Consider the following 26,768-nt stretch of genomic DNA (forward strand, 5'->3'; position numbering starts at 1 on the left):
CCCGGGCACAGAGGAGGGGGCTACCGGGCGGGGCGGGGGCGGCCGCAATGCGGCAGCGATGCGGGGCGGGGGCGGCGGGACCCTGCGGCCCGGGGTCTGTCTGTCCGTCCGTCCGTCTGTCCGTCCGTCTCTTCCCCGATCACCCCGAACCGGGAGCCCGGGGCGGGCGAGCGGGTGGGTTTCACCCCCCCGCCACCCCGGTGCTACCCCCGCCCGATCGCTGCCGTCCCGCTCCGGGCCCCGCAGAGCGCGCAAGCTCGGTCCAACCCCTCCGTTCCGGTTGGGGTGTGCGTGTGTCTGTCTGTACGTGTGTCTGTGTGTCTGTCTGTGTGTCTGTGTGTGTGTGCGGGAAAGGGGGGGGTTCCGTCCGGTTCCGGGGGCTCGGGGATTGGCTGCGGGAGGCGGCAGCGCGCGATTGGCCGGTTCGAAAGGTTCGGCGACGGCGGAGATGGCGGCGGCAACCGGGCTGGAGAGCGGCCTGGGCGGGTGGAGGCTGCGGGATGTCGGGCAAGGTGCGGGGTGGGCTGAGGTGTGCGTGGGGGGGGCAGACGGATCTAGGGTGGAAGTCACCGGCTGAGCGGAGCGGTACCGGCGTGGGTTGTTATTTATTATTTTTTTTTTTCAGCCTGGGTCAGCACCGTCTGGGAGCTGGATTTCACTGAGACCGAACCGCTGGATCCCCGCACAGCAGAGGAGATCACGGCAGAGGGGCTCGGGGCTTTCACCCGCCTCTACCAGGCGCTGTCACCGTTCGCTGAGGAGCAGGAGAAGAGGGAGGTGAGACCCGCTCCATTTTCTGTTGTTTGGGTCTGTTCTGCACGGGAATTCACAGAATAGTCCAAGGCTGCACTGAACTACGTGCCCAAAGCTATTCCCGAGTTTGAAAATATATCTGTAATGTAACGTGTAGTGTTACACACCATAACAACCATTAAATACATATTCCTCAATTATAAACTATAATTATTGAATTGTATACTTATGTATTATACTCTATAGCAATTATTAAAAATATATTTCTCTGTATCATAGAATCCCAGAATGGCAGGGGTTGGAAGGGACCTTAAAGATCGTGTCCTTCCAACTCTCTCCCATGGGCAGGGACCAGGTTGCTCCAAGCCCCATCCAACCTGGCCTTGTGTTGGATGGGACAGCCACAACTTCCCTGGACAACCTGTTCAGTGTCTCACCAACCTCACACTAAAGAATTTCTTCCAAATGTCTAACCTAAACCACCCTCTCCCAGCTTCTAAAATTGCTATATATGTATTACATACCTAAGGGTTTGTTGGCAGTGTGAGCTGTTTAAATCTCACTAGCAGAGAGCCATGTTGTTATGGGATTTATCACTAATCACTAATGTGTTTTGTCTTAGAATATCTGGACCTTCTTTTCTGAGAACAGCTTCTCTCCCAGCACTTTGGTGGCTGTGTTACACCACTTTGTCCAGGCAGGCCAGCACAGGAGAGCTGATGCAGAGCAGAGGGTTTATGCTCTTCATGCAGCTGGGTTGTACTTCCTACTGCTGGAAATCCCAGGTGAGCCAAGGGATGTGCCTCCCCATTGCTGGGTAAAACATTGCTCAGGCAAAATGGGCTTTCCCTCAGTTATAAGAATTCCAGGTGGAACCAATGTGGGCTTTGGAACTGTTTCCTTGATCTGCTTGCAGTCCCCTGGGATCACATTCCCCTTGTTCCTGCTCTGTAACCAGAGAGGAGTTCACTGTGCTTTTAAACAGGTTCATTTGTGAACTCTCAAATTATTTAATTGTTAAAGGTAATGAGCAGCTGGAGTTTTGCTGATCTTTGCCATGCAGCACGTTAGGAGTTAGAAGGGGCCAATCAGCTGCTGAGCCTCCTGGAGGTCATTGCTGATGACCTGATGTAGTTTGGCTTTGTTCAACCAATTCTTTCTTCTTGTCCTCAACTTTTTTTAGGACAGTGTTTTTGTCCTGGCCATTTATTTGCCTGTTGAAGCAAATGGAGAGGTGGGCAGTGAATGATTCCATGTTTCCTCTGAATTTTGTCTGGCTGATGTTGTCTTTCCTGGGCAGGCAGTGTCGCCAACCGGCTGTTCCATCAAGTGATGTTTGATAGGTGTCTTCACACCCTGACAAAATGTTGGCCCCAAGAACCAGATCTGATGAGGAAAAGAAAGAAGTCACAGGCTCAGAGCTCTCAGACCGATGCAAGAAGAAACCGAAAGAAGGGAAAACCATGCAGGAATGACAATGTAAGGTCTTCATGTAATTTTTCCAGATATAAATCTCTATTAATAAGCAAACTGTCAGCAAGCTATTTCACTTCTAGGTCAGTGTGATGCTCTTCTTTTTCACCCCTTTTTAAAATTTTTAACCTTTTATTCAGCAGTTCAGCTGTGCTCTTTATCCTTTCTACTTCTTACTAGGAATTTCAGAGGTAGCTGATGATTCACCAGTAGCTGCAGTTCCCTGGCTGCTGACTAACAGAGAAAATACAGCTTATTTGTCCATGCCATATTGTTAGAAAGCTCAAGAGCAGAGGGAGAAATTAATTTAAATCAGCTTCTTCAAGAGACCTTCAAGTTAGCATGGGACCAGCTTGCAAGTGGCATTTGCATTTCCTTGCCAGCTTACTGATGGGAAATTAAAGGATAAATTCCTTGGGTAGCTGTGTTCAGCTGCTCATTCTAGCATTTAGATGATTTTGTTTTTAACAGAACTGAGGATTATGCATCAGAAATCCTGAGAGAACATCAGAGCCACAGGGTGACAAGCAAGGGAGGAAGGGCACAGGCACAATGGGAATTACTTGAGATGAATCCTCAAGTATTATATTAGACTTCACATTGTCTTCATTTCTGATGGAGTTTATCCTTCAAAATGACAACAGATTGTGTTGAGCTTTCTTGTTTTTTTGTACCCAGCTTTCCTCTTCCTGGCTGTTTTGGAGTTTTCCCCCCACTGTTAAGTGTGTTAAGTAATCTGAAAAAAAAAAAAAAGATTCAGAATTTCAGATGTGAAATCATGCAGGACCTGCCTGAGAACTCTGTGAAGCACCAAAGTGTGCAGCAGAGGTCAGCCAGTGCTGACAGGATGGTGCTTTTTCTCTTTTCCACACATACAGATGGAAGAAATCCTGGAAGAGGAGGAAGAGGACTGTGAAAATATTTACTTTTCAACAGACGATCTTCTTCAAATTCGCAATGCAATCTTCCTGCTTCTGAAAAACTTTTTAAGGCTTCTCTCCAAGTTCTCCCTCAAAGAAGAGCCTCAGTGTGTGCAGAACTGCCTGCAGGTAGTAAAATTCAACTCCAGGAACCTTATGTCCCCTAATCCAAATTTCTGGTGGATGCAGAGCATTCCATAGCTACAGGAGCTGAGCTTGGCTGTGTTTCCTTGCAGGTCTTTGTTGAAATAGCACACTTTGAGCCAGTGCTACAGGAGTTGGAGTTTTCAGCAGCAATGTGAGCAAATGGTTTATAATTTATACAGTGCTTTGGACAAGTAAAGCTCCCAGTGCCTGTGTTGCTATTATCCTGTTTACATGAAAATGAAAGCAATGATTTATTTTGCTAAAGATAATTAGAACGTGTTCCACCTAGCTAACAGTAAACAACATTTAGTGAATATTGAATGTTTTCCAGTCAGTGAGCACATTGAGTTGTAACAGCTGTAGTAAACGTTTCTCTGATGAGAGATAAAGACATTTCTTTGCTTTCTTTTGCTTAGGAACATTAATCAAGCCAAGTACCTTCCTGAGCTGGCCTATTATGGACTGCGATTACTGTGTTCCCCTTTACATGGTACAGAAGATAAGGTAGAAGTTGGGCAAAATCTTTAAAATTCTCACTGCTTTACTGAAAAGGAGTGGTTGTTCCTCCCCTTCTCTGCTTATCATTTTTGTTTGCACATTTTTTACTTACTACATGACTTTTACTCCCTGTGCCTGTGGATGTGTTTGCTGGGCTAGAGGCAAGATGCTTTTTGGTTTGTACGGTGTTCCAGTGACTCCTGAGGCAAATGAATCCATAGCAGAGGGTGGATACAGTGGCATTTATGTCTTAAAAAGGGAGAGAATACCGGGTTACTGCCTTTGCTTGGAATTCTCTTGTTTTCCTGCTAGATGGAGCTCCAGCACTGCTTGGGAGGGTGCTGTGGCAGCGGAGCCTGATGGGGAAGGGTTATGCGCAGACGGTGGTGAGCTGGGGCTGATTCTCCTTCAGAGAATAGTCTGTCATCCTGGAACATCCAGTTCTACCAGCAGTGTGCCTGCCAGAGCTTTACATCTTTTCTATTTTGTGGAATTGTCGAGCACACCTTGTCATCTCCCACTTATCTGTGTGGATGGGGCTTTTGAACTTGGGGTGTGCCTGTGCTGCTGTGTTTGCCTGCCTCTGCAAACCAACCTGAACTAGTTCTGAGCTAGCAAGCCAGGGGATGAGCAGCTGTCTAGTCAGGAAAGCCTGGAGCTTAGCACACACAAGCCTGACATGTGCCTGAACATCTGCCCAGCTTGAAAATAAATCTTTTCTTTTCTAGATCCTTCGCTATGTCTTCCAGCGAATCCTCAGTGTCATTCTGATGGTGGAAGGTGGTGTGGGTTCCAAACAAGCAGCCCTTGCAATCACACCAGCTGTGATCAGTGCCAGGAATCAGGCTATAAAATTCATCAGGTGAAGTACAGAGATCTGGCACTGCCCTTCCTGGGTATAACTGCTCTTCCTTCTGGCATGCCCTTGCTTTACTCTTCAGCTGATAAAGGGAAGAGACAAACTGTCACTGGACTTTGAAGCTGTTTGTGCAAATGAGATTTAATTAAAATGTCTGTAATTGGGAATTCACTGATTGCTGGCACAGGGATAGAAGGTGCTGTTTGACAGAAGAGAGGCAGTGAGTGGAAGGGACTTCTGTGTTTTGCTTTGTGTTAGTTTTTCAGGTCTTGTTTGCTACAAAGTATTATAAATAAGACAGAAGATTAATATTAAGCTCATTTCTCCTTTTTTTTTTTGTTTTCTCCTCCTTAAATCCTGCCTATGTTTATTATTCCCCACGTGGGGGTCTATGATGTGGGAAAGTGTAGTTTGTGCAGAGATACCCAGACAACGTATCATGAATAGATAAGAATAAAGAAGCTTTTCATGTTGCCCTTCTAACTGTAGAAGGGTGCTGGAGGAAAAGTTTTCTGCCTGCAAAGCCAGGTTGATGTAGAAAATGAACAAGTCTGCTCCCTGCCCAGCCCCTGTTACATTAATGTTTGTGATTCTAGAATGTGCACTTAACCCTGACTTCTGAAACACAACTCAGAAGGAATGTCCTCGACTTGGTGTTTATTCATCTTTACAAACAGCCCTATTAGAATTAGAATATTAGAATTCAGATTGGATATTAGAAAGAATTTTTTCACGGAAAGGGTGATCAGACATTGGAACGGGCTGCCCAGGGAGGTAGTGGACTCTTTGTCCCTGGAGACATTTAAAAAGAGACTGGATGTGGCACTCAGTGCCATGGTCTAGTGACTGCAGTGGTAGTTAATCAAGGGTTGGACTCAATGATCTCTGAGGTCCCTTCCAACCCAGCCTATTCTATGATTCTATGATTCTATGATTAAAATCTGCTTGTGTTTCTTCTGCACAGCTCAGTGACAGATGACCTGAAAGGAGTTGTTTTTCCTGTTCTCCGAATATTACTGCAGCACATCTGCACCAAGGTACGCTCAGCTTTCCCACATCTTCAGCTGAAGGACTCCCAATCACTGCTGGATATGACTGTATCACCTCATCAAATAAAAACTCTTTTATCTTCAGCCCTGAAGTGCCACTCTGGCTTCTAGAGCAGGGTGTTGAGCTATCAGCCCAGGCTGTTGCCCTTGTTTTTCAGGTCCCAGATAAGGCTGATTATCGCTCACACGCTGCACAGGCCTTGGTGAATTTGCTGAACAAACTCCCTGGTACAGAGTTTGCTGACTTCATTGCTTGGCTTTACAAATACTCACGCAACACTAAAGTAAGTACATCCCTTGGATGCTCCAGACACAGCAGTATTTTGAAGAGGAAGAGCTCAATATCAGTACTGAATGGCATTCTTGTTATTAATGGTCCCTAAAAGGGGAGTAGGCACTGCCTGTGTCTTTGCTTACCCCAACAGAGCATCTTGTGTGCTTTTTCCTTCCAGACTGCCTACAGAGTGTTTGCTCTCGATGTAGCATTAGCTTTGTTGGATGTGCCAGAGAGAAACACAGGCAGCTCCTTGTCCCTGGAGCAGCAGAAGTTTCTGAAGCACAAGTTTTTAGTGCAGGTGATGATATTTGGTCGCTGTTCAGACAAAGCACCCGTGGTCCGTAGCAAAGCTTTAAGCTGCTTTGCCCACTGTCTTGAAATGAAAGCTGCCACTGCCCTGGAAAGTATACAGGACTTGTTACAAAGCTGTAAGTATGATGGGAAAATTAGATAGTGAAAGTACTTCTTGAGGAATAATTACTGGGAGATAAGAGAACTCGTTAAGCGGGACTTAAAAACCTGCACACGTGGTGTCCTTGTGCATTGTGTCAGAATGAGAAGTAAAAGTAAAAAAAAAAAAAAAAGAAAAAAAGAAAAAAAAAGCTTGTTACTCATGCAGTGTTATATTTGGAAAGGATTTGGGTTTGTATATCAGTTCTAAATAGATTCCTCCATGAGATAACTTTGAAGGATATTTACAGATGGCTGAAATTGCTCATTAGAAAAAAAAAAAAAAAAAAGTAAGATGATTCTTGCCTAACAGTTGATTAAATCTTGAGTTGCCTTTTGCTCCTGCTAAGTTGGTTTGTTCGTGACTGGCATTCTAAACTCCCTCAGGTGTGGTAAAGGCCAGATGGCACAGTCCAGAAATATGCACATAGCATCCTACGGTTAGATTATTTGCCTGGAAAAATTTGGAATGACAGCATATCTGGAATCAAAATAGTTCATTTAACTTCTTTTTTTTCTTTCCTTTTGGCAGCCTCTGACCATTTCGAAGCAAACATAAACACTGCCAGTTCAATAGTCAGTGCAGAAGGTACAGAATCATTCTCTTATAGTAAGTCTTGAGCTTTTCTTGGCATGCCATTTGCTAAAAATGTGCATATCTGTAACACCTGGGGCATGCATGAGGCTCCCTGTTTAACTGAACCATCTTGCTGGCTGAACATATGCCTTTTTTTATTCTCAAACTTTTAATTTTTGTTTCAGCTGTGTCCAATCATCCACTGAAGACTTTACCAACTTTCAAAACTATTGAGCTGATGGACGGCAGTGACACTGCTGTGGTTGATGGTATGGCCAAATTACACCAGCCTTTGCAGATAACTTTTCAAAACCTTAGTTGTAGTTAGGCTGTCTGAAGTGTATTCACTGTACATTTTTCAAAGAAAGTGGAGAGAGCTTTCTGTAGAGCTGTTAAAAAACACTTAACTGGGTGACTAAAGGGGTGGAAGTGCCAGCCATAAAAAAAATACTACTTCCATTCAGGTCTGAAAAATACATTTAATCTTGAAATACTGATGTTCATTTGTACTAATGTGGTGGCAACACTTGTTGGAAAGCAGATAATGTATTCTTTCCAAAAAGGACAGTAATTGATGTGGGATATACTTGTAACTTTATCAACTTAAGGGTTATTAAATCTCTTGCTCTGGTACACAAAAGAACTAATATATTTTTGCTACATAAAACAGCACTGTTATGTGGGGAAGAATTCACTTCTCTGCAGCATCAGGTATTGTTTGCAGTTGAAAACAGCAAAGTGTGAGGTTAAATGGCAAGCAGTTCTAATTTATTGACAGCAGGAGATCAGCATGTACATTGGCTTTCATGGCTGCAATGTTCCTTCTTTGCATCTCTTTTCTGTGTAGAAGCTTTTCCTCCTGACCTTTAGGCCTTGCCTGTGTCCTTGCTCTCTGTTCTTGCTGCTCACCTCTCCTGAACTGCTGACAATTCAATTCTCTGCATGGTTCACATCCTGCATTTATGTCTTTGTCACACGTCTCACGCTGCTCCTCACATGAGATCCTCTCCCCCTATCTCCATGAGCCAGGCTCCAATCTTCTCCATTGAAAAGCTTTCCTTTTAAAACATTTTGCTGATAAATTTCCTTAATCTGCTCTTCTCAGACAGAAACGTCCTCCAGGCCACTTAAGGTATTGTGTCTTCCCTGTTTAGTGGCAGCAGAGGATGCCTGGTTTTTGTATCTGACACCCAGCTGAGCACACACTTGGCAAAATAAAGCAAGAAAAGGATTGAATGAAAAAGGACTGTCTGGAGCTCAGGAGGATGGCTGAAATCAGGGCTCTCCAAGACAGTCAGGGTGCATTAGTGAAGCTGTCTGGCACACACTCATGTTTGGCTTATGCCTCTGCTAATTTTGCATTTCTGTGGGGAACAAACCAGTCATGGTTTAGAAGCAAAATCTTAGCCAGGGATTGTTAGAAGATGGTAAAGGCACAAGGGCAAAGATACATAGGGGAGGGATAACCTGGGGTTAGAGCTCTGCATGATTCATCTGAGGAGCTTTCAGACTGTGAAGTGAGCCTTGCATGTAGAAAAAGAAATAGGTCAGAAATCACAGGTTTGTAGTGATTTTTGCTGCATGTACAGAATCATTTGGTACATCACTTTTTCTGTGATACGTCCTAAGATATAGTTTCAAATTTAAGAACTTGGAAAAAATGGTTGTTTTTTTTTTTTTTCCCCCCACTGGTTTACCCCTCATTTTGAATTATTTCAGGTGTCTGGGTTTTTTTTGTTGGGTTTCTTTTTTTTTTTGTTTGTTTGTTTGCCTTTGGTTTGTTTGTTTTTTTTTTGTGGTTTGTTCAGTCCTCCTCACTTGCCCTCTGAAAGTCTCAGGCAGCAAATTGTTGCTCAGTTGAGTCCAGAGCTGCATTTGTCCTCACTGCAGCACAGCACTGCTAAATGGCAGGTGAGTAATTTCTTTTTATCACCATTTTGGGTAGGAAAAGAAGTCATGGCCATGCTGAGACTGAGAGCTGGAGATGAGAAAACCAACGTGAGGAAATCTGCTCTCCAGGTAGAATGTTTTTCGCTTGCTTCTCTCTTCTCAGTGATAAAATAATTAGTTGTAAAATAAATAATTGGGCTTTAGCAAACTGTAGGTCACTTTGCCCACCTATAGGTTCCTGCTATGCCTGCAGGCCTTAAGGAGGTCTTGCTTGCTAATTCCTGATGAGTAAATAATGCAAGCATGATGATGGAAAATTTTTCTAGTACTCTTGCTGGCATTCTCTTATTCTCTCATTTAGAAAGAGAGGCTCTTTTCAAATGTCAATAGGCATTTCAATTAAGCAACTTCCTTCAGAAACGAAGCTATATTAGCTGCTTAGTTTGTTCTGACCTTGTTGACAAAGAGATGAGGTGATATCCAGCCTTTTCTGGAGGTGTGTGTTGCTTTGCTTGTTCCTCAATGTTATTAATAAATTCATTAGCTTTTACAGAGAGATGCTTCAATGATAAAAATACATGTCTACTGTTGACTGCCTACATCTGTTAGGCCTCTCCACCCCAACTGTTCCCTCTCAGTTCACACACTGATTTGAGGCCTTAAAATTGGTTTGTTTTGATGCTTTTTTTTTTTTAATTAAAAAAATTTTAAAATCCCTTCTTCCTTATAACCAGGCAGAAGACACGGTTCATACAAGAGATGTTGTTTTCAAAGGGAAATGGTGATATTCACTCTATCCATATGCTGTTGCAAAGTCAGAATGATTATGGAATAGATGTTTTCCATTTCATTCTACATTTTTGGCTGTGCCAATACTCCTGAACTTTTAATGTGATGTTGCAGTGAGATAAATTGCGAGAGATAAATTTAATCTCTAGTCGAAGTTGGTAGGGGATAGATGGCAATTCTCTTTGTTACCCAGTGCTTGTATCCTGACAAAGCTATGCTGGTATTTGATTTCCAGGTTTTTATGAATATCCTGAAGCACAGAGTGATCCCTTGCACTGCAGAAGATTTGTCCACCTTCCAGGATCGGTGCCGGGACCCAGCGGTGTCCGTGCGGAAGCAGGCGCTGCAGTCAGTGACAGAGCTCCTTCTGGTGAGAAAACACCCCAGGAACTCTTGTGCAGACCTAAGATGGGTTAAAAAAAAAGGAGGAGACAGACAAATCTGATGCATGTCAGTTGTTTAATCAGCAAATTCCATTTTCTGACTCTGTTACAATATTTTTTGTTGCCTTTTGACTTGGAAGTCGTGACTCATTCTTGTACATACTTGTGATTTATGTAGGATGCTTCCAACTGTTGGAAGCATTTATTTTCATGACTGTTGATTTATGTGTCATGGAGAAAATGTTTATGTTGCTGGCCTTCTCAAGTTAAAGGAAAATCTGAATCACTTTACTGAGATGTAATGTGTACATGATATCACTGCAATGTTTTTCCTTCTTTTCTATTTATTCACAAGGAATTAGTAACTTAGCCTTGGAGCACTGGGTTTATATTAAGCAAGGCTGCTCTTTATTTTTTTTTTTTTTTTAATTGTTAAATCATCTAGCCCTCTATCTCACAGCTTTACTGAGATACTGTTACAATTATTTATAGGGTTAGAACAAAGTATAACAGGACTTTGGCAGAAGCAGCAGGCATCTTGATCATAGCTACCACCAACTACTGTGTGGTAGCAAGGAGATAAAAGTTTCCCTGTCCCAGCTGCTAGTTGAGTAGTTGCTGGGGTTTATAATTTCAGAGCTAGCAGCTGAACTTGGAGGTTTCTAAGCCTTTGCTGATTTTACCTGTGCCTGTAAGGCTCCTAACATGATTGCCAAATGTTTCTAATGCCACACGTGTTTCAGTCACAGCACGATAATGTCCTGGTGCAGAAGGCCTGGTTGAATGGAGTGGTTCCTGTTGTGATGGATGCTGAAAGTTCTGTCCAAGAAAAGGCTTTGGATTGCCTCGATCAGCTCTTGTTGCAACCTATAAAGTGTTATAATAAATTCAGGAGTGAAGATGAAAAGCAGGCTCTAGCATGGGATCTCCTTACCCTCTTGACTTCAGAAAGCCAGGAGCTGGAGTAAGTACATTTCTCCCTCCCTTAGGGGCTCTGAGGGCTTTTCCATAACAGCCCTTTGTCCCACGCCTCTCATTCTTTATTGCCTTCACTCTGTTAGCATTCAGGGACAGCATCCAGATTTTTTTTATTTTTGCTTTTAATCCTGTTGGAGTACACAGAAGGAAATTGCCTATTGACTGGAGGACTCAGATAAGAGTTGATACTCTCAGTGCTCTCCTTCCCTGCATGCCCACAGACCACTGGCTATCGTGATGCACGTATTGTTTGAAGTGCATGTGTTGTCTGGTGTGCAAGGACAAGACACTAAATTTATTGTTTGGGGGTTTTGTTTGTGGTTTTTGGTTTTTTTTATTTAAGCTATTTCAATTCCTAGCTTGAAGCAGTCAGTTTAAGTGCATGTTACTGCTAGAGATGGAAACTATCATGTTGTCAGGGGGTTGTTTTGCTCTGCCAGCTCCTAGAACAGAGCAGCTGTAGAGCATGGACAAGCTGGTACCTGGTGAGAAGTTTTCCTTTGTGTCAAGGATTTTCACTTGTTCTTGTTACCTGTGCTCTCTTCTTGAACTCCAGTGTTCATACACCAGAATGTTGCATGCTGTTCTTGATAGCAGCATGAATATTTAAGACAAATGGAGGTGTTCTGATGACAGAAGTAAGAGAGGATATATAAAGAAAGGAGAACATCACCTTTTATTAATTCTGATGTGCAATATGTTACTTGTCTTGTGACAAATAGAATTATGCTGCCTGTTGCAGAATGCTGTGGGAAGAAGCAGGAGAAATGGGATGACACACAGTATGACAAGGACACAACACTGATTAAAGACAGCTGTATGTTTATTAGTCAACAGGGCATAATGGCTCAGAAATAGAAAATGAGATACTGGTTGCACTACTTTGCCAATCTGTGAAACTGCCAAGGTTCTAATTTGGGCCATGGTAGAATATGGTTTGCAGATTCATGGTACCTTCTTTATGTCCTTACTGTACCTTGCAGCTTGAGAAATCTGAGAACTCGTTCAATGTAAAGTAGATAACTGGGGTCAAAGAAGAAAATGAACAAGTTACAGTGGCTCAACATCACTGGGTCCTGTCACATTGTGGGTATTAAACAACAGCTGCTGGCAAGTCTGTGTTACAGATGCTGAAATTCTATTTTCTTGATGTGCCATGGTATCACTTTGACCTTCTGTCTGACTGACATCCAGCAGTACATCCATGCTTGTGTGTTGTGCCTCACAATTATGAACAGAAGGTCTAAAAATATTACTAGTAAAATATGTAATGGGAATTCCAAGAGACAGAAGCTTTGTGTTGGCTGTCATATCCTGCACAGGGATGTTGGATTTTACTGCCAGTGTCTTACTACCAAGTGTTTGTTTGCTCCTTAACTCAGTTTTCTTTTCTTTCTGCCTTGTAGCCGTTACCTGAACAAAGCTTTTCATATCTGGTCCAGACAGAATAAGTTCAGCTCTACTTTCATCAATAACATCATGTCTCATGTGGAAACAGAGCATGCTGTGCCTGCTTGGATGTTGCTTGCTAAGGTGGCAGCTTCTTCACCCAAGCTGGATTATTCCAAGATGATTGAATCCTGGGACAACGTCAGCAGGTACCTGTGTTCTGCAGGAAAGAGGTGGGGGTGAAGAGGAGGAGCAGAGTGAGTTTTTTCTGTGCCTTTCAGCTGCTTAGCTCATGGTTCTTTTTTCAGACAACCAGTTCTGCCACTAGGGGGAAAGCAAAGGCCTTCAGCTTTGTGCTGCAAAAAACTCTTAGCTGAAGCTTTTTAAGTTTTCATTTGGCTTGACGGGTCTGCCTTAATAATTCATTTCCCAGATTAAAGGCATTTTCTGCTGTGATTTGCTGTTGTTCTTTAGTGTTCATGTCAGTTTGTCTGCTCTGCTGTTTTTCAGGCAGCAGAACATGAGTACTGATACTACTGGACATGTCCTGTGTGTCATTGGTCATGTTGCCAAGCACCTCCCTAAAGGGATCTGTGAGAGACTGATTGGTGAGTGGACCTGAGAAACTGCAGAGGAGGAGGCAGATTCACCCCTTCCATCTTAACAGCCACTTCTTCTTCATAAACCTTTGATAAGCTTAGAAAATGCTCATTTTAAGTGCATGATCTCTTTTTCAGATAACATCAAGTGCTGGTTGAGGGAGTCTCTGTGTCCCCTGGAGTTGATCAGCCCAGCTGTAGAAACTCTGCAGAAGCTCTGCTGTGCATATGCAGGTGTGCCAGAGGAGGCACAGGTGGGACTTTAAAAAAATACATCTTTTAAAACAGCTTGTTTCACACTTAGGAGGGCTGTCTCTTGAAGGCAGCTTCAGTCTGTTGGTTGGTTTGCTCACTAAACCAGGAGGATTTGACTCCAACAGCAACTTGAGTTTGTTCTGCTCAGCTCTCTTTCAGAGAGCTCTCAGGACTTTCAGATTAGGGGATCACTTCATAGAATCCTAGAATTGTCTGGGTTGGAAGGGACCTCAGAGCTCATCAAGTCCAACCCTTGATCCACTCCCCCTGTGGTTCCCAGCCCATGGCACTGAGTGCCACATCCAGGCTCTTTTGAAATATCTCCAGGGATGGAGAATCCACCCCTTCCCTGGGCAGCCCATTCCAATGCCTCATCACCCTCTCCAGAAAGAAATTCTTTCTAATGTCCAACCTAAACCTCCCCTGGCACAACTTGAGACCTCTTGTGCCCTCTTGTCTTGCTGAGAGTTGCCTGGGAAAAGAGCCCAAACCCCCCCTGGCTCCAACCTCCTTTCAGGGAGTTGCAGAGAGTGATGAGGTCTCCCCTGAGCCTCCTCTTCTCCAGCCTCAACACCCCCAGCTCCCTCAGCCCTTCCTCACAGGACTTGTGCTGGATCCCTTCCCAGCCTCCTTGCTCTTCTCTGGACCTGCTCCAGCACCTCAATCTCCTTCCTGAGCTGAGGGGCCCAGAACTGGACACAGGACTCGAGGTGTGGCCTCCCCAGGGCTGAGCACAGGGGCAGAATCCCTTCCCTGGACCTGCTGGCCACGCTGTTCCTGAGCCAGCCCAGGATGCCATTGGCCTTCTTGGCCACCTGGGCACACTGCTGGCTCCTGTTCAGCTTCCTGGCAATCCAAACTTGTACACAGATATTACAGCTACGTTTTGTTTAATTAAAAAAATGCCAAATTAATTTTGTTTCCTTGTGAAACAGAAGCTGCTCAACCAGGTGTGTGGAGATCTAGTATCCAGCTGTGAAAGCTATATTTCCAATATAGTCCTCAAAGAGGATGGAGCAGAGCAGCTGCAAGAAGATCTCTTGGTAAGTTTGGTTCCCTTTCCCAGACAGGTCAAAGGATGTAGGTGTACTTGGAACTGGTGTGCCTTCAAATTCATGCCTAAAACTGCTTTTAATAAAATGACATCGTTTTTCTTTGCATTTCTACCTATACTGCTTAGATGCTCTGTTTGGGAAAGAAGTTTGTAAAATGTGTAGAATGTTTTGAGGAATATCTCAGTATTGTTGTTAGATATGGGAAGATTATGGAGTGTTAAACACACACACATCCCATTTCTGTTTCAAAGCTGTTTGGGAAAGAAGTTTGTAAAATGTGTAGAATGTTTTGGGGGATATCTCAGTATTACTTTTAGATATGGGAGGATTACAGAGCGTTAAACACACACACTTCCATTTCTGTTTCAAAGCTTCACCTTGTGTTCTCTAGCCACTGTCTTCCTGAAAGGGAATTTTAAGTTGGTTTTGGAGAAGTACCCTGCTGATTCCTGCTGATTTAATTTGCAGCTCAGCTGTTGCCTTTTGACTGCAGTGTGGCTTTTTCTCTGTAGGTGAGACACCTCTTCATCTTGGGTGAGGCTGCCCAGCTGTGTCCAGCCAGAGTGGAGAAACGCATCTTCCTTTTGGTTCAGTCCATTCTGGCTTCTGTCAACGAGGACCAACGTGAGGCTCTCTCCTTCCTGCCTTGAATTTTAAATTTACAGATCTGGAAAAGCACGTTTTCACTCCTGACCCTCTTCTATTCTAGTGTCCAGTGCTCCAGATGGGGAGGAAATTCCAGCTTCTCAGCCACTGTCCCAATTCCGAGGATCAGCCATGCCTCCAGTGGTCAGAGCTCATGCATTTATTACTCTGGGTAAGTGCCAGCCTGCAGCAGACATGTGCCCTTGTGTGTCCAATTCCCACCCTTTCTGCTTGAAGTTCTGCTTAAAAGCTGTGTCAGCTCTGAAGGATCAGCACCGTGCTAAGGGTTTGCATTGCCTCAGCTTTTAGCAGTGTAAATATCCATGGTAACAACTTGCACCAGCCTTAAAAATACTGCCACCACGATGTGGCTTCTTCTCAAGGTGTTTAATGCATTAATAGTGGTTAATAATTAGCAGCATGCTTCAGAATTGTGCTTCCCTTGGACTCAGTGCTGGTTGCTGAAGATTTAATAAGGTGCTCATAGAATCATAGAATTGTCTGGGTTGGAAGGGACCTCAGGGATCATCAAGTCCAACCCTTGCTCCACTCCCCCCGTGGTTCCCAGCCCATGGCACTGAGTGCCACATCCAGGCTCTTTTGAAATATCTCCAGGGATGGAGAATCCACCCCTTCCCTGGGCAGCCCATTCCAATGCCTGATCACCCTCTCCATAAAGAAATTCTTTCTAATGTCCAACCTAAACCTCCCCTGGCACAACTTGAGACCTCTTGTGCCCTCTTGTCTTGCTGAGAGTTGCCTGGGAAAAGAGCCCAACCCCCCCCTGGCTCCAGCCTCCTTTCAGGGAGTTGTAGAGAGATCAAAGTATGAAGAAAACTTGGTGCTTTTGGAGCAGTTTAGAGCCAAGTGGGTGCACATAGTTACTTGTCCTCATCAGCCTGAATGAGAAGCTGCTTTGGGAGAAGCCTGGTCAAATCTCCTTCTCTGGTATGATGGAGAGCACTAAGTAAAAGTTCTGGTTTTCTGGTACCTCTGTGGTTAGGAACAATTCTCTTGCAGATACACAGTATTATACTTTCCTTCGCAGTTTTGGGAAGCTTGATACTTTTGTACAGGGCTTAGAAGCAGGGAGAAGTAATGCTAGAATACAGGCTGTTTAATTTTAAGTTGGGTAAGTGATGCTCTTAGAGGTGGGTGTCTCCCTCCTATGCCCATGACAGCTGGGGCTGTTCTTTTTAGCTGCTTTGAATAATGCCCTGTACACAGAAATAGTTTCCTCTGAAGGAGGGAATTTGGCATAGAGACCCACACTGTAGGTCTAAGAGGAGTTTGGAAGAACTCCTGGAAGTATCATTCCTTCAAGATGGTGCAGATTTCTCATCAAGTTCCAGCACGTGCATCTCGTTTAGTGCCCTGTTTGCTTTCTGACTCCTTTCCTGGCTCACGCTGGGCTCAGAGCAGGTGGCGAGCTGGGCTGTGGTGGTGAGGAAGAAGCAGCTGATGGTCTCATCCCTGTTTCACAGGCAAACTGTGTTTACAGCACGAGGATCTGGCTAAGAAATGCATTGCAGCTTTAGCCAGGGAGCTGGAGGTGTCCCAGGACGTGGCCGTTCGCAACAACGTTGTCATCGTCATGTGTGACCTCTGTGTCCGCTACACGGCCATGGTGGACAGATACATTCCCAACATCTCCCTCTGTCTGAAGGACCCAAATCCCTTCATCCGTAAGCAGACACTGATCCTGCTTACCAACCTGCTGCAGGTACTGAGAAATCCTGATGGGAGCCCCATTTGAGGGCAGTTAAACCAGTTGGATAACGAGGATATTTTTAGTCTCATGGTTTTCTGGGCTTCTCGTTGTTTCTTTGGAAGCTCTCTTCCATGTCACCCCTATATGGAAGAATACAAGCATCACAGTTTTCCTCCTGTTTCTGCTTCTTCTGCAAATATAAATATTGAGAGGCTGAAGAGGTTTAGCCTCCCAAATTTCACATGAAGCCAACCAAGGCAGATCTGGACTGCTTTTGGCTCTGAGAACAGTGCTGAAAAGCACGTGTGCCTTGGCACAGAGAACAGATTTTCACTATTCTACTTTTTTTTTTTACTGATACCTGTGGCAAACCTAGGTGCTTGCCACCATAGCATTTATGCTGTTTAAAGCAGCCTCCAAAACATTGTCTCCTTGGGGTTTGTTTCATGTACCTCCAGCTGAAATTACATCACTTGCTCATTTGCTGGATGTATGATCTGTTAGGCTCCATCCAATGTTGCCCTGGCTACAGTCTGAAAGTTCACACTGGGTTTTTCCTGCAAATTTATTGTCTGCCAATTTCTTACAGGAGGAGTTTGTGAAATGGAAGGACTGTCTCTTCTTCCGTTTCGTCAGTGTCTTGGTGGACCCAAATCCAGATATTGCCAGGTAGAACCCTGATCTGTGAAACAGTGAAGGAGCTGAAGATCAGAGATGTACTCAAAACCAGTATCAGTCTTGCAGTTTCAGCATGCAAAGAAAAACTTCAATGAGAGAGCAGATGATTACCCCATTAACTTAATTTCTAGGGTTTTTGATGCTTTAGGGTCTGCAATGGTAGCAAGGCAGTGGTGAACTTCTTTCCAGATTGTTTAGAAGTCCCAAAGTAGTGATCTCTGTGTTTTTGCCTGTCTTGCATTGCAGCTCTCTGTTTGACTCTCAGTTATCTAGGGAAAAAAAGGGAGTTTCTGAAACAAGGCTTTATGAAATCTTTCTTGTGATTTTCTAGCAGGCTCTGTTAGTTGAGTGCTGGTTTTGTTTCATGGATAGGATTAAACATTACCTTTTCCTGTATGGCATGCCTTGTCTTTTTAAGCCTTCTACCAAATTTTTAATAGTTTGACCTGTAAGAGGAATTAAGAACACTGGGTTTAAGTGCCTGTTTGTGAAGTTTTTGTAGTTTAAAAGTTTCAGGCTTCTCTGCTAGGTGAGAAATGAGTGGGGCCCTTTTCTCTAAGGATGGTAGATCCTGCAGGGATTCTGGATGCAGAGGAGGCTTGGACACTTTGCTGGTTGCTTCTACCTGAAACAGTCCATCTGAAGACTGTTGTTTTCAGGGCCATCAACCTGTCATTGCTTACTAGTGCATGTTGATGCTTTCTTTTCTCTTCAGTGAGCTTTCAATATGTAAAAATGTCATTCCAGTAGATGGTGACATTGCAACATCATGTTCCTAGAGCTTTAGCTGAAGGCTCTTTGGGAGCATTTTTCTTTGCATTTGCATTTGGTTCCTGCATCCAGACAAAGCCACATTCTTCAGGCCTGGGATTGACTTGCAGCTCTTGCAGGACTTCTGGTGATTAACTTTTTGCAAAGTACTGTAAAGTGTCTGAGCCAACACGGAATTTGAATTATTAAATAATGAAAGCATTGTGCCTGGATTCAAGTTAAAATTTATTTCTGTCTCTGTTTACTTTAAGGGGATAAAAAATGAAGCAGCATTGGTGGATGCTGAGAACTTGCTGCATTAAAAAAGGCTTAAAAGTGAATAAGCTGATGTTCTTTTTCAAGCCCAGATGGGGCTGGGCAAGAATTAAATGTGGTGCTGAGGGAGACTTGGCAGAGAAAAAACATCCTCCTGCTTTGTCTTGTGAACCTTACACTGTGTTTCAGTGGTGGTTACTCTATGATAAATTCTTTCTTTTCCAGGTTTGCAGAGTTCTGCCTGGTGCACCTCTTGCTGAAGAGGAATCCAGTGATGTTCTCCCAACACTTCATTGAGTGCATCTTCCATTTCAATAGCTATGAGAAACATGAGAAGTACAACAAGTTCCCCCAGAGTGTGAGGTCAGTCAAGCACATTCCCATCTCCTGATTGCTGCAAGCTGCTCTGTCTGGCCATGCAGATTCTAGTGGCAGCAAAATGCTTGTGGCACTTTATAATTATATATATATGTGTGTGTGTAAACAATGTTAAATTAAGAGTGTCCTGCCTTCTGGACAGTGACACTTCTGGGAAGCCTTCTGCATGTAAGTTGTGGGGCTGTGTGGTATCCTAAGAGGTTTATGGGTCTTGCAAGTGACATTCAAAGATGCCTTGGTGATTTTAAAGTCTTCTTATTTCTGTGAGTTCCTGTAATGTGACTTGGCCCTTGTAAAATGTCTTGCTCAACCACAGGGCAAAGACTCTCTTTTCTCTGAAGGGAAAAGATAACAAAGAAAAAAGGATGCATATCTACAAGTTCCTGCTAGACCACTTTACAGATGAGCAGAGGTTCAGCATTACAACCAAGATCAGCCACAGCATCCTAGGTAAGGGTCTGTCTTGAAAAATCTGTCAAACAATGAATTGATGTCTGTGTAAAGCCACTTGGCTCTCAACCCAGCTGTGTTGCCCTTCCAGCTTTATGGCACTGCTCTTTCCATTGAAGTACCTCTTACTTCTTCCCTTCCAGCATATTTTGTGGATAAGATCCTTCCACTGGACCTGGAGGCCAGCGAGCTGCTCTCAGATACATTTGCAGTCCTTAGCTGTAAAGAAATCAAGCTGTCAACTATGAGATCAAAGCCTGATGAAGACATCCAGCCTGATGAGGATGAAGTGGCAATGGCCAATGCTGTCATGCAAGCAGCACAAAAAAAGCTCATCTCTCAGGTGAAGGGCACTTAATCTGGGGGTGGAAGAGGGTTGGCCACCAGAGAGAAACCTTGTGCAAAAATTATCTGAGTGACACAGCAATGCCAGTTACCTGCTGTGCCTGCAGGCTGTTGTTCAGGCTCTGCCCAGGCTGATCTGAGAATACCTGTTGTAAAAAGAGTGATGGCTCTTCTCACGTTAGGCCACCCATCTAACCCCAGAGTGGCTTCTCCTTGATTGCATCGTGTAACTGTTCATGCCTTGTTCAAACCAAGGTTCAAAAGAAGAACTTTGTGGAAAATATCATCCCAATAATCTCGTCACTGAAGTCTTTGATGGAGCAGAAGAGGATCCCAGCTCTTAGGGACCTTATGAACTACTTACGGGTAAGGGGAAGTGTTTTCTTGTTGGATTGGGTTTTTTCCACTCTTGAGTTAATGTGTTAGATGTGCCATCAGTAATGGAACAAACAGCCTTCTTAGAAGGAATTTTAGAAGGCAGATGATGTTGTGACACTGCCACTGCGTTAAATGATGTGGGAGGTGGAGGGATTTTGGGTAAGGATCTCACAGTGTGTTACGTGTGAGCCTCCTCAGTGGAATGTGGGCAGAAAGCTTGGCTGCTGGAAAGCTTTTTCATGTTCTGAAGTACAAGTTGGAATCTAAACCCTTGGTCTGTTCAAAACACCCCTGCTCTACCAACTGGTATTTCCTTTTGCATGTAAGCAGCTGTGAGCTGAATGGAGACACGAATCGGTAGGCAGTAGAGATTTCTGAAAGACTTGAAACATTCCTTGTTGCTCCAGGAGATGATGCAAGATTATCGAAATGAAATCAAAGACTTCTTTGCTGTGGACAAGCAGCTGGCAGCCGAGCTGGAGTACGATATGAAGAAATATGAAGAGCAGCTGGCCAGGGAGAAGGAGTCAGAGCAGGAGCAGGTCTCTGCAGTGCCTGCAGAGGTAGTTGGGAAAAGCAAATCTGATTTGCTGCTGGCTGTGCTTACATGTTGGATTGCTTTCTGTTCCCAGAGTGCTGAAGATGATAAAAAGGTCAAAAAGAGAAGGGTTCCTTTTGGCTGACTTTTAAGTGCATAGAGTGGGAACTTATATCTGTTCTAGATCCTCTTTTCAAGTCAGTGTAAAGAAATAACTATGTGCTTGGGTCAGCTGTCCTGAACTATTTTAGATACCAACCTTAAGGCAAACTGAGTTCTACCCTGGAAGTACCTTTCTCTCTTTGCTGACTTTAAAAGAGCACCTATATATATATATACCTCTAAAGTAGGACACGTATCTCATCAAAAGTTCCAGTTCCCTTCCTGTTAGCATTTGAGCAAATCCCTTCTTTCTCTCTAGCACCCTTTTACATCTATCACACAAAGGGCAGTTCTTTGTCACAGCATGTAGCTCTAAGCCTCTTGTGTCTGGGGTTTGCTAAGCTTGTATCTCTTGTTAGACATACAATCTTTTCTCCTGTTTTCTGTAGCAACATCCATCTTTGGAGACAGCTGTACCTTCTGGTGGCTGGAATAATAATGCTCAGTCCCTTGTAAGTGGGAGACCGTTCTCACCACCTGGATCAAGTCCTTCCTCTGGGCCTGCTGAGTTTGCTACACCTAATGCTGATGTTCTCAAGCAGCCACTGCTGAGTCGCAGGTATGGCTTTGTCTGTGTGACCAGTTGTGATATTCTGCAGGGCTCTTGCTTTGTTTATCCTCTCCATCCTTAGTAGTATAAAAGTCATCAGTGTTTCAGCATGATCTTTTCCATTCCCTTGGTGTTTAAGATCACAAGGGATTGGAAGGGGACAGGTCTCCCTTCATGCTACACACACCTCATCTGGGCTTGAAGTCAGTCACTCTGCTGTTCCTGTCATGGTTTTTTTCCTCTAGGCCAGCATCCCTGAGCACACTTGCCATCCTGAACTCTGCTAGGAAAGTGGTGGAAGCCAGAAAAGAGCATCGTAGCAAGAGTGTTGGAGGTTTGTCAGCTGGATCACCTCCCTCAAGCACAGCCAGCAGCAAGCAAAGTAGGAAGCTTGGCGTTGGACTAGATCTAGTTGACAAGACTTTTAGGTCTCCAAGTGAATACATTTCTATTCTTAATTATTTCCTTGTTATTTCTAGTATCCTTTCAAAGCCTGAATCAACAGTCTGCTGGAGAAAGCATTCCTGTGGTGGGCCGGGCAATCAGCACACCAGAACGTAAGTAAAACCCAAAGGAATCCTTCCCAAACTGGGCTGAGAGCTCATTCTCTGAGAGAGGAAGCAATGGCTCCCCTAAAGAGCAGACAAAACGGTTCATTGGTAGCTTTGGTTGTTTTGTTTCTCTGTCTTAATGGTTGTAATTAATGAGAATCATTCTGAAATTGAAGGTCTCAGGGAGAGGACATAGGAGAGGACAGTCCAGTATGGTCTCCACTGACATGTCAGAGTTTTACAGAACAGTTGGCTCAGGAGAGCTTCAATTTTGGGGTCTAAGAGAGCTCTGTCTTCCTTCAGCAGTTTTAGGGTGCCAAGGAGGTGTTTTGTTGGGGTTCCTTAATAGCACAAATTGCCCAATGGGTGCAAGGTCCTGTTGCACTGAGACACTTGCTCTCCTTGACTCAGGGAGCATAGCTTAGCATTTTTAGACTGAATTGTAGGACTTGTCTGTGGAGGAAAATACTCAAGGTCTGGTCCTTTTCAGATATAAGATAGGGGTTTCCTTTCATCCAAACAAAGGTTCTCAGGTGAACTACAACCTGCTTAAAGCAGGCAGTGAGCTGTGACAATTGCTAGAGACCACAGAGATCTCCTCAAGTGGGATTAATACCCTGCAGTCCTTATTAAGTGTGTGTTCTGCCCTAAGAAAGTATTGAACTGAGCTTTGGAGAAGGGATGATTTGTTTTGTTGTTTTTTTTTTTTCACTCTCCTGTGAAAATTAAACTTAAAAATACAGAGAGGAAGGTGTAATACCCAAGCAGAGAGTCTGCTGTGCTTCTGGGCTGCCATCTCACAAAACCTGACCTTCAACAGTTGGGATTTCACTGGGATCCTTCCTGACAGCCCCTTCCTGCGAGCGTGAGAGGCAGGCATGGTAAAACACAGATGGAAATGAGTCCCAGCAGTAGCTTCCCTTCCCTTATGTCAATTCACTGCTGAGCTCCTCTAGGGCATCTCTGCTATGGTGGCAATTTTGAGCGTGATGAACACCCTGACGTGCTCTGGAGAGAGCTCCAGCTCAGGTGGGAGCAGAGGTCACCTCTCCTGAGGCAGGTGGGAGTTGTTGGGGGAGAGGTTGATGTTCCAGAAGCTCAGCTCTCTGCCTGCACCTCTGGTCTGGCTCAATGCAAGCACCCACCCTGCACGCACACAGGAGAGCAAATGACACAGAGTCTGCAAACACCTGACAGCCCTGAGCAGGCAGGAGCAAGCCAGCAGCACTGATGTGCATCTGCTGGAAAATCTGACCCTTCTCTTCCCTGGATGTTCCACTGTTGGGTTAGATTTGTCTTCCTCAGTGTTTCTCTTTGCTGCCTGAGCGACACGGAATGACCTTTTGTGCAAAAAAAAAAAAAACCCTAACCAAACAAAAGAAAACAACACAAAAATAGGGGCATATTTTTGAGAGCAGAAATCAAATTTTTACGTGTCATCTTTCTGTCTGGAAGCTTGCATGGCTGTTCCTCTTAAGCACCATATGCTGGAGAAGAGGAAGGGAGAGCAGCAGTAGTAGGGTTGAATTCCTGCTCTGCTTGGAGGGAGCGTGTGCCCTTCACTGGGGGAGAAGAGAAACTGTACAGAGCAGGATCCTCATTTCATCTGGTGTGCACTGAGCCATCTGTATGGTGGTGCTGGGTCTTGCAGGCTGGGAGGGAGTCTAAAGAAAACATTTTTATTTCTCTGCTACATCGTTCTAAACCCACCGGAGACGCAGTTCTTGGCGAAGTGTTTTGTTCTTGAGTTCAGAGCAGCTCTCTCCTTTTTATCTTGTTTGACTGGCCTGGCTGTCACCCTCTTCCCTGCTGTCATCGTGTCCCCTTCTCAACTCCTGGTGGTCACTTTGAGAAGGTTGAGCAGGGTCTGGGCGAGTGTAAATTGCTTCATTGTGGTGGATAAACACACACTGGGACGATGCCACCTCTGTTTGCACGGGAAGCTCTTTTTGGTGACAGTTCTGTGCCATTTTCTCATTATCTAAAGTAATTCATTAAGGCACACACTGCACAAAGTCAGGACACTTGCTTCTCAGGTTTGAGAGGGGCTGAGGCAGATAGATAGAGATGGATTTCCACTACAAGCTTCAGTAATTCCCTTCCAGGACAGGGAAGAAGTTAAAGAGCAAACAAACCCAGTTTGTCTGTAGAGAGAAGCTGTCTAGCAGAGTTTCCAACTCCTGCTTTATAAAGCAGATTCTACCTTAATTCCTAGTGAAAGGTTCTGGGAAACACGAGCATAAAACAGAGTGCCAAGAAATGTAAAATCTGAATATTGTGACATCTCTCCTGAGATAAATGACAGGGAAGAGACAGCTGACAACTATGGCCTATTCAGGCAAGCTAAATTCTACCAAGCTCCCTTGTCAAGTGATTCCCCTTGTCTGATTGCAGGCAGTTCCTCTGGGAAGGGCTGTTCAGGTCCTTTGTCAGTCTTCAGGGGCCCCATAATCCATCTTGACTAAGCAAAGCAGCAGGTCTGAAGCTGTGGAAGATGGCAAAGCTTCGACAGGAGGGCTGGTTCACCCACCTAGGTGGGACAGGGAGGTGCATGAGTGAGGTCCCATACATGAATGAATTTTTTTCACCTATGAGGAAGGGTGTTAAGTCTGGAGTATCAAGCTGCTGTGCACAGATGGCCCATCAGATCCAGCATACACAGTTTTGGGGCTGGATGGGAGATACTTATCTGCTGGTTTGGAAAGGAGAGAGGTGTGTAGGTGCTTGCAATTAACTGGATGTACTTGCTCTGTGGCACCTAGGTGTCCTGCTGCAGCATGCCATGCCCTCTGGCTGTGTCCCAAGCTGACTGCTAATCTGTGCTTTTTTTTTTCAGAGACCATTAATGACTTGACTTTTGGTGCTGGGGTCAGTTGCATCAGCTTGACCCACACCCCGGGTTTAGCTCCAGGCAAGTTAACTTTGGATTCTAACTTGAGGGGGGGGGAAAACCTCCAAATTATCACATCTGGAATTTTTTAAAATACAAAAATACATCCTTTTTTTTTTTTTTTTTTTCAGAGAAGAAAGAGGCCGAGGATGAGCCCAGAGATATTATCTGCTTGACATCACCAGAGAACCCGTAAGTTCAGGAGAGGGATTAAGCAGCAGTTGCAGGGAGAAGGATTGGTCATTCTCAGGGCCTTAAAATGGTAATTCTGCTTCCTTCTAGCCCACCCCAGCCACAGGCGTGGAAAGTGGAATCCCCAGCAAGCAAAAAAAGCAGCCAACGTGTCCCTCTGAGAAGGTCCCAGAGGAGAACTCCACTGAAATCAGAAAACTGATCCTTTCATTAGACTTCTGTACAGAACCACCACGTTGCCTGAAATCTCTGCTTTTTTCCCTTGTAAATATAAATCATTGTGGGCACATGGCCTGCCTTCCTTCCTTATCTATTCTTCCTTGGTTTTTTACATGAAGCTGCCTGGAACAGAGGCATACAAAGCCTGCACTAACACATTATTCTAAGCTGCTGCTGTTGACAAAGCTCAAAGGCTGCAGTGTAAAGGGAGGCTTGCTCTTCACTCACAGGATGTATAATTTGTCCATTTGGAAAAGCAAGAGCACTTTGTTGCCACAAGCTTAGTAATAAATGGCATTTATCCCAGCTTGCAGGGAAGTTGAGTGGCTCAGCTTATTCACTCCATCCCTCATTGTCCCTCTTGGTTATATATTAGAGTTGACTTAAACTGAACAAAGGTAAAACAGCTTGTCACTGCCACACCCCTGAATCTGCTAATTGCACACCACATCACCTCTTATTTGTTGTGCAAACGCCTGTGTGTATGAACAGCCTCAATGTTCTTTTATATGGAATATTTCCATTCTTCAACTCTGTGATTTCCAACTATTAACATTTTATGAAAATAAATGGTTACAGAATTAATTCCGCCCACAGCTTCTCCCCTCTTCTTGATCCGATGGAAGAATTATTCTTTTTCTACAGATTTATACAGCCTCTGAGTCTCCTCTACTATGCTGCTGGTATCTTGGGAACTTGGTTCAATTAATGTAGGACCCAGCAGCTTTTAAGTATAGCCTCTTATTTGACTGCAAGTAAGTCCTATGCATAGCTTTGTGCTCTGTGCAGGTAACTTGTTTATCATAAATGCTGTGCAAATGCTGGAATCTGACATTCCTGAGTCTCCCTGATGCCATCTGAACCTAATTGAAGTTTTTTCCATTGTTAAACTTCTGTTACAGAGCTCTTGCCCTAGATTTCATTGGAACTTGAAAATGGGATCTCTTTTATTCATGCTGGTTTGTCTTATTCAGGCAGGCACAGCAGAGATGGAGTAGGCTTCTCTGCACAAGTGGAAACAAAGAGGCTGAGCATGCTTTTTCCATAGCCCTTCCAGAGGCACTTACCTCCTGCACTGGAATCCTGTAATTCTCCCTCACTTTCCTTATTCTCTTGTGAAGATCAGAGAAAATCCTTCAAGTGAGGTGAAACTTTATGCTCAAAATCAAAGTCAAAACTTGCAACAGGGGATGTGTGGAACAGCTTTAGCTTAAGCGACGGTTAATAATGGACACATCCATTTATTCTGTCCCTTCTCTCCTGCCTTAAAATAGGATGAAAGGCTTTGAATGGTAAATTGGAATAGTTTATTTCCTAATTTATGCTTTCCTAGTTTTTGCTCTGTCCTTGAGCAGCACTGAGAAGAGTGTTAATCTGTCCTTTCAAGAGAAGAACCAGGGAAGGACAGAGGTCCAAGAATAAACAGCAGCATACCTTGGACCTCCTGTAACCTTCATCCTAAAGCAGGTGAGTGCTCTGACAGAAAGGTCTTTCCCTTATTTCACTAAGTTAAGACACAAGCCTCTAATAATATGGCTGTTTAAAAAACCAACCCCCAAACCAAACAAGAAAACCCTACAAGATAGCATTGGAGCTTGGTATTTATGTAAAACATTCTTTGCAAAGTTAAACATAATACATTAGTACAAACCTGAAGATTATTCACAATGATACAAGGAATTCCATCAGTCAGATCTCATGAGCTGGATCAGGG

General features: G+C 44.2%; 1 protein-coding gene across 2 annotated transcripts; it reads left to right on the plus strand.

Moving 5' to 3' along the window:
* Positions 1 to 58: 58 nt before the first annotated feature.
* Positions 59 to 25,639, plus strand: NCAPD3 (non-SMC condensin II complex subunit D3). 2 transcript variants are annotated; one of them, XM_071769234.1, is made up of 35 exons: positions 59 to 512; positions 626 to 777; positions 1,376 to 1,538; positions 2,054 to 2,232; positions 3,105 to 3,275; positions 3,383 to 3,444; positions 3,710 to 3,797; positions 4,520 to 4,653; positions 5,615 to 5,687; positions 5,858 to 5,983; positions 6,152 to 6,404; positions 6,959 to 7,015; positions 7,189 to 7,272; positions 8,949 to 9,022; positions 9,918 to 10,052; positions 10,809 to 11,029; positions 12,450 to 12,641; positions 12,943 to 13,040; positions 13,170 to 13,285; positions 14,222 to 14,329; positions 14,854 to 14,965; positions 15,051 to 15,158; positions 16,471 to 16,709; positions 17,287 to 17,366; positions 18,627 to 18,764; positions 19,096 to 19,229; positions 19,373 to 19,572; positions 19,830 to 19,940; positions 20,360 to 20,515; positions 21,042 to 21,211; positions 21,448 to 21,584; positions 21,682 to 21,759; positions 24,590 to 24,664; positions 24,775 to 24,835; positions 24,926 to 25,639. In XM_071769234.1, exons 1-35 carry the CDS (start codon positions 59 to 61, stop codon positions 25,035 to 25,037), a joined length of 4,851 nt encoding a protein of 1,616 aa, XP_071625335.1. In that variant the 3' UTR covers positions 25,038 to 25,639. The 2 variants fall into 2 exon arrangements, with proteins under 2 accessions (XP_071625335.1, XP_071625336.1); XM_071769235.1 differs by having other exon boundaries at positions 384 to 512; positions 6,959 to 7,036; positions 24,926 to 25,140.
* The last annotated feature ends 1,129 nt before the right edge of the window (positions 25,640 to 26,768 follow it).

This window comes from Heliangelus exortis, chromosome 26, assembly GCF_036169615.1.
Source record: "Heliangelus exortis chromosome 26, bHelExo1.hap1, whole genome shotgun sequence".
Taxonomy (NCBI): Eukaryota; Metazoa; Chordata; class Aves; order Apodiformes; family Trochilidae; genus Heliangelus; species Heliangelus exortis.

Coding starts and splice junctions, on each gene's coding strand:
- NCAPD3 (XM_071769234.1), top strand. CDS start 59: ATGCGGGGCGGGGGCGGCGGGACCCTGCGGCCCGGGGTCTGTCTGTCC. Junction 19,230..19,372: donor GATCAGCCACAGCATCCTAG/GTAAGGGTCTGT, acceptor CTTCCCTTCCAG/CATATTTTGTGGATAAGATC. Junction 24,836..24,925: donor TTGACATCACCAGAGAACCC/GTAAGTTCAGGA, acceptor GCTTCCTTCTAG/CCCACCCCAGCCACAGGCGT.